Source organism: Oncorhynchus nerka, linkage group LG14, assembly GCF_034236695.1.
Source record: "Oncorhynchus nerka isolate Pitt River linkage group LG14, Oner_Uvic_2.0, whole genome shotgun sequence".
Lineage (NCBI taxonomy): Eukaryota > Metazoa > Chordata > Actinopteri > Salmoniformes > Salmonidae > Oncorhynchus > Oncorhynchus nerka.
In genome coordinates, this window is record NC_088409.1 from 84,152,257 (window position 1) to 84,159,756 (window position 7,500).

At 45.9% G+C, this 7,500-nt stretch overlaps 1 protein-coding gene across 2 annotated transcripts in view; it reads left to right on the forward strand.

Annotated features, from left to right (window-relative positions):
• The window catches only part of LOC115125295 (protocadherin Fat 3-like), a 245,663-nt gene that overhangs the window by 208,595 nt on the left and 29,568 nt on the right, over nt 1-7,500 (forward strand). For both annotated transcript variants that reach the window (XM_065000500.1, XM_065000501.1), the window contains exons 15-19: nt 1,005-1,219; nt 2,621-2,758; nt 4,828-4,971; nt 5,140-5,337; nt 7,280-7,500. The exon at nt 7,280-7,500 is cut by the window's right edge and continues 581 nt beyond it. In XM_065000500.1, coding sequence (XP_064856572.1) covers nt 1,005-1,219; nt 2,621-2,758; nt 4,828-4,971; nt 5,140-5,337; nt 7,280-7,500 — 916 coding nt within the window. The remainder of the gene's footprint in view (nt 1-1,004; nt 1,220-2,620; nt 2,759-4,827; nt 4,972-5,139; nt 5,338-7,279) is intronic.

Below are 7,500 nucleotides of genomic sequence, written 5' to 3' on the forward strand. Positions count from 1 at the left end.
ACCAGCCTCAGAAATTGCAGCCCAAATAAATGCTTCACGGAGTTCAAGTAACAGACACATCTCAGCATCAACTGTTCAGTGGAGACTGCGTGGATCAGGCCTTCATGGTCGAATTACTGCAAAGAAACCACTACACCAACAAGAAGAAGAAACACATGCCAAGAAACACGAGCAATGGACATTAGATCGGTGGAAATCTATCCTTTCGTCTGATGAGTCCAAATTTTTGGTTCCAACCGCTGTGTTTGTGAGACGCAGAGTAGGTGAACGTATGATCTCTCCGCATGTGTGGTTCCCACTGTGAAGCATGGAGGAGGAGGTGTAATGGTGTGGGGTGCTTTGCTGATGACATTGTCAGTGATTTATTTAGAAATCAAGGCACAGTTAACAAGCATGGCTGCCACAGCATTCTGCAGCGATACACCATCCCATCTGGTTTGTGCTTAGTGGGACTATCATTTGTTTTTCAACAGGAAAATGACCCAACACACTTCCAGGCTGTGTAAGGGCTATTTGACCAAGAAGGAGAGTGATGGAGTGCTGTATCAGATGACCTGGCCTCCACAATCACCTGACCTCAACCCAATTGAGATAGTTTGGGATGAGTTGGACAGCAGAGTGAAGGAAAAGCAGCCAACAAGTGCTCAACATATGTTGGAACTCCTTCAAGACTGTTCAAAAGCATTCCTCATGAAGCTGGTTGACAGAATGCCAAGAGTGGGCAAAGCCGTCATCAAGGCAAAGGGTGGCTACTTTGAAGAATCTCAAATATAAAATATATTTTGATTTGTTTAACAATTTTTTGGTTATTACATGATTCCATATGTGTTATTTCATAGTGTTGATGTCTTCGATTTTATTCTATAATGTAGAAAATTGTGTCCAAACTTTTGACTGGTACTGTATGTCTATGTTTGCAAATTCGTGTTACAGACTTCTACATGGCGTTTGAAGTAGGTTCCTTACCTACAGTACCTATTGACCTTCCACCCTTTTTGCACCAGGTGCCATCGCTGTGTCCAAGCCTCTGGACTTTGAGATGTGTAAAGACTACTTCCTTACTGTGGAGGCCAGAGATGGTGGAAAACCGCCCCTAAGCGCCGTAACCATGGTAAACATCAACCTGACGGATGTCAACGACAATGCACCCATGTTCAGCCGAGACGTCTACACTACTGTCGTATCCGAGGACGCAACCATCGGAGAGTCCGTCGTCAAGGTACAGTATGTCTTGTTGGCTCTTTAACCTGGACTGGTTCAGCTGTGTTTCCCAGACCTCTCCAGGAGCACCCCAGTCTCTTTAACCTGGACTAGTTCAGCTGTGTTTTTTACACCTCTCCAGGAGCACCCCAGTCTCTTTAACCTGGACTAGTTCAGCTGTGTTTCCCAGACGCCTCCAGGAGCACCCCAGTCTCTTTAACCTGGACTAGTTCAGCTGTGTTTCCCAGACCCCTCCAGGAGCACCCCAGTCTCTTTAACCTGGACTAGTTCAGCTGTGTTTCCCAGACCCCTCCAGGAGCACCCCAGTCTCTTTAACCTGGACTAGTTCAGCTGTGTTTCCCAGACCTCTCCAGGAGCACCCCAGTCTCTTTAACCTGGACTAGTTCAGCTGTGTTTCCCAGCCCCCTCCAGGAGCACCCCAGTCTCTTTAACCTGGACTAGTTCAGCTGTGTTTTTCACACCTCTCCAGGAGCACCCCAGTCTCTTTAACCTGGACTAGTTCAGCTGTGTTTCCCAGACCTCTCCAGGAGCACCCCAGTCTCTTTAACCTGGACTAGTTCAGCTGTGTTTCCCAGACCCCTCCAGGAGCACCCCAGTTTCTTTAACCTGGACTAGTTCAGCTGTGTTTTTCACACCTCTCCAGGAGCACCCCAGTCTCTTTAACCTGGACTAGTTCAGCTGTGTTTTTCACACCTCTCCAGGAGCACCCCAGTCTCTTTAACCTGGACTAGTTCAGCTGTGTTTCCCAGACCCCTCCAGGAGCACCCCAGTCTCTTTAACCTGGACTAGTTCAGCTGTGTTTTTCACACCTCTCCAGGAGCACCCCAGTCTCTTTAACATGGATTAGTTCAGCTGTGTTTCCCAGACCCCTCCAGGAGCACCCCAGTCTCTTTAACCTGGACTAGTTCAGCTGTGTTCCCCAGACCCCTCCAGGAGCACCCCAGTCTCTTTAACCTGGACTAGTTCAGCTGTGTTTCCCAGACCCCTCCAGGAGCACCCCAGTCTCTTTAACCTGGACTAGTTCAGCTGTGTTTCCCAGACCCCTCCAGGAGCACCCCAGTCTCTTTAACCTGGACTAGTTCAGCTGTGTTTTTCACACCTCTCCAGGAGCACCCCAGTCTCTTTAACCTGGACTAGTTCAGCTGTGTTTCCCAGACCTCTCCGGGAGCACCCACTGTCAGGTTGAACTCATTTGGACTTTTCTGGTACAAACACACCTGATTCAATCTGAACTAATCATCAAGCCCTTAATTAATTAGGTCAAGTGTGCTCATTCTGGGATGCATCCAATAAGTTCAACTGAATGGGGGTACTCAAGGAAACACTAACCATCACTCTGTGTATGTTTGTGTGTGTGTGTTGGAGAGTCTCTTTCTAACCCCATCTCCTCCTCCTCTAGCTGACAGCTGAGGACGTAGACAGTCAGGTGAATGGTGATATCCTCTACTCCATCGTCAGTGGTGACAGAGAGAACCAGTTCTTCATAGACCCTCTCTCTGGCATGGTGAAGGTCAACAAACAGCTGGACAGAGAGACGGTGAGCACACACACACACACACACACACACACACACACACACAGGTACACACATACACACACACACACACACACACACAGGTACACACAAACGCAAGTACACACACACACAGGCAAACACAAACACACACACACACACACACACACGCACACAGGTACACACAAACACAAGCACACACACACACAGGCAAACACAAACACACACACAGGTAAACACATAGACGCAGGTAAACACACACAGAAATAAACCAACACTATGGCCAATACAACCACAACATGAACACTAATAACAAGGACTGTCTCTGACATGCTCACCGCAACATCACCATCACAAACACTCCCACCATTATCCCCCTGCAGCTAGGTACCTCCTCCTGACCATTTCCCTTAAGGAGATTGTTCATTTCCTCTAGTTAGAGAGTGGAGGCATTACATCCTATCCCTCCTCTTCCCAGGCTGCTTTCTTCCCTCGTTTGTCTTGTTCTCCGGAGCGCTTGAAGTGTTCAGAGTGTGTCTTCTGATTCCCCTCATAAAGAATTCATGAGTGTGGCCAGTGACAGTGATCTGATCGTGCTCCAAAGAAAACGCCTGGGCTTGTGGGGGATCAAAGAGCTGATGAAAGTGTGTTTGGGTTATCAGAAAGAGCGCAGCCCCGAGTGCGTGTGTGTGTGTCTTCACCGACCACTATTTCCATACAGGTTATTTTCTCTCTCTCCTAATCAGCACTGTGTTTATTGGGGTTTCTTTTTTCATTTCTCAGAGTGAGACATTGTTATTTTTTCATTTCTCAAGAGTGAGACGTTATTTTTTCATTTCTCAGCGTGAGACGTTATTTTTTCATTTCTCAGAGTGAGACGTTATTATTTCATTTCTCAGAGTGAGACGTTACTTTTTCATTTCTCAAAGTGAGACGTTATTTTTTCATTTCTCAGAGGTGTCATTTTTTCATTTCTCAAAGTGAGACGTTATTTTTTCATTTCTCAGAGATGTTATTTTTTCATTTCTCAAAGTGAGACATTATTTTTTCATTTCTCAGAGTGAGATGGTATTTTTTCATTTCTCAGAGTGAGACGTTACTTTTTCATTTCTCAGCGTAAGATGTTATATTTTCATTTCTCAGAGTGAGACGTTATTTTTTCATTTCTCATAGTGAGACATTGTTATTTTTGTTTTCAGTTATTGCATTTTTCTGCTGTGTTTAGTTATCTGTTATTACAGAGCGGAATGTGGAGTCACACAGAAACACCCTGTAGCTTGCATGGTAGGGAATAAGGTCTATGTGTGAGAGTGTGTGAGTGTGTGTGAGTATGTGTGTGTGTGTGTGTGAGTGAGTGTGTGTGTGTGTCTGCGTGTGTGTGTGTTTGTGTGTGTGTGTTCACTCCCTAAACTAGTAAACATCCTGTCTACCTGAGATAGACTGTGTTCCCTCAGGTACTCTCTTAGAAAAAAAGGTGCTATCTGGATACTAAAGGGGTTCTTCGGCTGTCCCCAAAAAGTAACCCTTTAAAGAACCCTTTTTGGTTCCAGGTAGAACCTTTTTGGTGCCAGGTTGAACCTTTTTGGGTTTCATGTAGAACCCTTTCCACAGAGGGTTCTACAAGGAACCCAAAAGTTTTTCCCCTGGAACCCAAAAGGTTGCTCATTTGGGGACAGCCGAAGAACCATTTTGAAACCCTTTTTTCTTAGAGTGTAGAGTAAATCTGAGAGACAGAGACAGAAACCCAGGGTGCATGCTTGGTAGGACACGCCAGGAATGTGTCAGTCACAGTAGTGTGTTTCAGAGGATCAAAGGATGCGCCCACAACCAATCACAACACACTTAATCAGCGCCCTTAGGTCCTCGTTTAGTGTGCTGATATTCAAGGGAGTACCACATTATAAGGATGCGTATCCAGGAAGATATTTGATTAGGAACTTGTCATCATTGGTTAATGTGTGATGCATTTGATTTGCATGGAAATTGATGCGTTTGATTTTCTCTATCCTATTATCATTATCAGGCATGAAATGATAAAAAAGTTTCTCTACGTGAAGTTTCAAGGGAAACTCGCATGTTTTTTTCTTCTGTAGGTGTCTGGTTACTCTTTGGCGGTCAGGGCTCTGGACAGTGGTGTTCCGCCCATGTCGTCAACGGTGATGGTCAACATCGACATCTCAGACATCAACGACAGCCCGCCTACTTTCACCCCGGCCAATCTCACCACTGTCATACAGGTACTGTTACTCACATGATTGACAACTCTGATGACCAATGAACTCCATACACACATACATCCACATAGACATAGATATTCACACACATTTCCCTTCTTACAGGAGAAGCACACACACACTCTGTCTGGCATCTAATGTAATTTCCCTTCTCGAACTCTCTAATCACAGGAGAACAAGCCCATCGGCACCAGCATTCTGCAGCTGTCTGTCATAGACCAGGACTCCTCCCATAATGGCCCGCCCTTTGAGTTCCGCATCTTATCAGGGAATGAAGGTGGAGAGTTTACACTGGAGAGGGATGGAACTCTGCTAGCCAATCAGGTGTTTAGGAGGGACTTGGCCACAGAGTATGTCATCCAGGTCCAGGTAAGAAGAACATTTACATCATCTCTAGTGTTAACACCATGTCTTATAACCAGCTGGTCAACCCTGTTAGTGTTAGCACCATGTCTTATAACCAGCTGGTCAACCCTGTTACTGTTGACACCATGTCTTATAACCAGCTGGTCAACCCTGTTACTGTTAACACCATGTCTTATAACCAGCTGGTCAACCCTGTTAGTGTTAACACCATGTCTTATAACCAGCTGGTCAACCCTGTTAGTATTAGCACCATGTCTTATAACCAGCTGGTCAACCCTGTTACTGTTGACACCATGTCTTATAACCAGCTGGTCAACCCTGTTAGTGTTAGCACCATGTCTTATAACCAGCTGGTCAACCCTGTTACTGTTAACACCATGTCTTATAACCAGCTGGTCAACCCTGTTAGTGTTAGCACCATGTCTTATAACCAGCTGGTCAACCCTGTTACTGTTGACACCATGTCTTATAACCAGCTGGTCAACCCTGTTACTGTTAACACCATGTCTTATAACCAGCTGGTCAACCCTGTTAGTGTTAACACCATGTCTTATAACCAGCTGGTCAACCCTGTTAGTATTAGCACCATGTCTTATAACCAGCTGGTCAACCCTGTTAGTGTTAACACCATGTCTTATAACCAGCTGGTCAACCCTGTTAGTGTTAACACCATGTCTTATAACCAGCTGGTCAACCCTGTTACTGTTAGCACCATGTCTTATAACCAGCTGGTCAACCCTGTTAGTATTAGCACCAGGTCTTATAACCAGCTGGTCAACCCTGTTAGTGTTAGCGGCAGGTCTTACAACCAGCTGGACAACCCTGTTAGTGTTAGCACCATGTCTTATAACCAGCTGGTCAACCCTGTTAGTGTTAGCGGCAGGTCTTATAACCAGCTGGTCAACCCTGTTAGTATTAGCACCATGTCTTATAACCAGCTGGTCAACCCTGTTAGTATTAACCCTGTTAGTATTAACACCATGTCTTATAACCAGCTGGACAACCCTGTTAGTGTTAGCACCATGTCTTATAACCAGCTGGTCAACCCTGTTAGTGTTAGCACCATGTCTTATAACCAGCTGGTCAACCCTGTTAGTATTAGCACCATGTCTTATAACCAGCTGGTCAACCCTGTTAGTATTAACACCATGTCTTATAACCAGCTGGTCAACCCTGTTAGTGTTAACACCATGTCTTATAACCAGCTGGTCAACCCTGTTAGTGTTAACACCATGTCTTATAACCAGCTGGTCAACCCTGTTACTGTTAACACCATGTCTTATAACCAGCTGGTCAACCCTGTTACTGTTAGCACCATGTTTATAACACCTGGTCAACCCTGGTCAACCCTGTTACTGTTAACACCATGTCTTATAACCAGCTGGTCAACCCTGTTAGTGTTAGCACCATGTCTTATAACCAGCTGGTCAACCCTGTTACTGTTAGCACCATGTCTTATAACCAGCTGGTCAACCCTGTTAGTGTAAGCACCATGTCTTATAACCAGCTGGTCAACCCTGTTACTGTTAGCACCATGTCTTATAACCAGCTGGTCAACCCTGTTAGTGTTAGCACCATGTCTTATAACCAGCTGGTCAACCCTGTTACTGTTGACACCATGTCTTATAACCAGCTGGTCAAACCTGTTAGTGTTAGCACCATGTCTTATAACCAGCTGGTCAACCCTGTTACTGTTAACACCCTGTCTTATAACCAGCTGGACAACCCTGTTAGTGTTAGCACCATGTCTTACAACCAGCTGGTCAACCCTGTTAGTGTTAGCGGCAGGTCTTACAACCAGCTGGTCAACCCTGTTAGTGTTAGCGGCAGGCCTTACAACCAGCTAGCTTGTGGAAGGTCTGTGTTACTAAATCACACATGGGATTACATTGTGATTGATGTTTTTTGTCTTTGTGTTAAGCCTTTGCTTCTCCCCTACCTCCAGGTAAGGGACTCAGGTAAGCCCCGTCTGTCTTCCTCTTCTACCCTGACGGTGCGTGTGATTGAGGAGAGCCTTCACCGGCCCGTAGCGCTACCCCTGGAGGTCCACATCATCACCATGGAGGACGAGTTTCCTGGAGGAGTCATCGGCCAGCTGCACGCCACTGACGCAGACCCCTATGATGTCCTGACTTTCGGCCACGCCCCTCCGTCTCAACGCTCCCT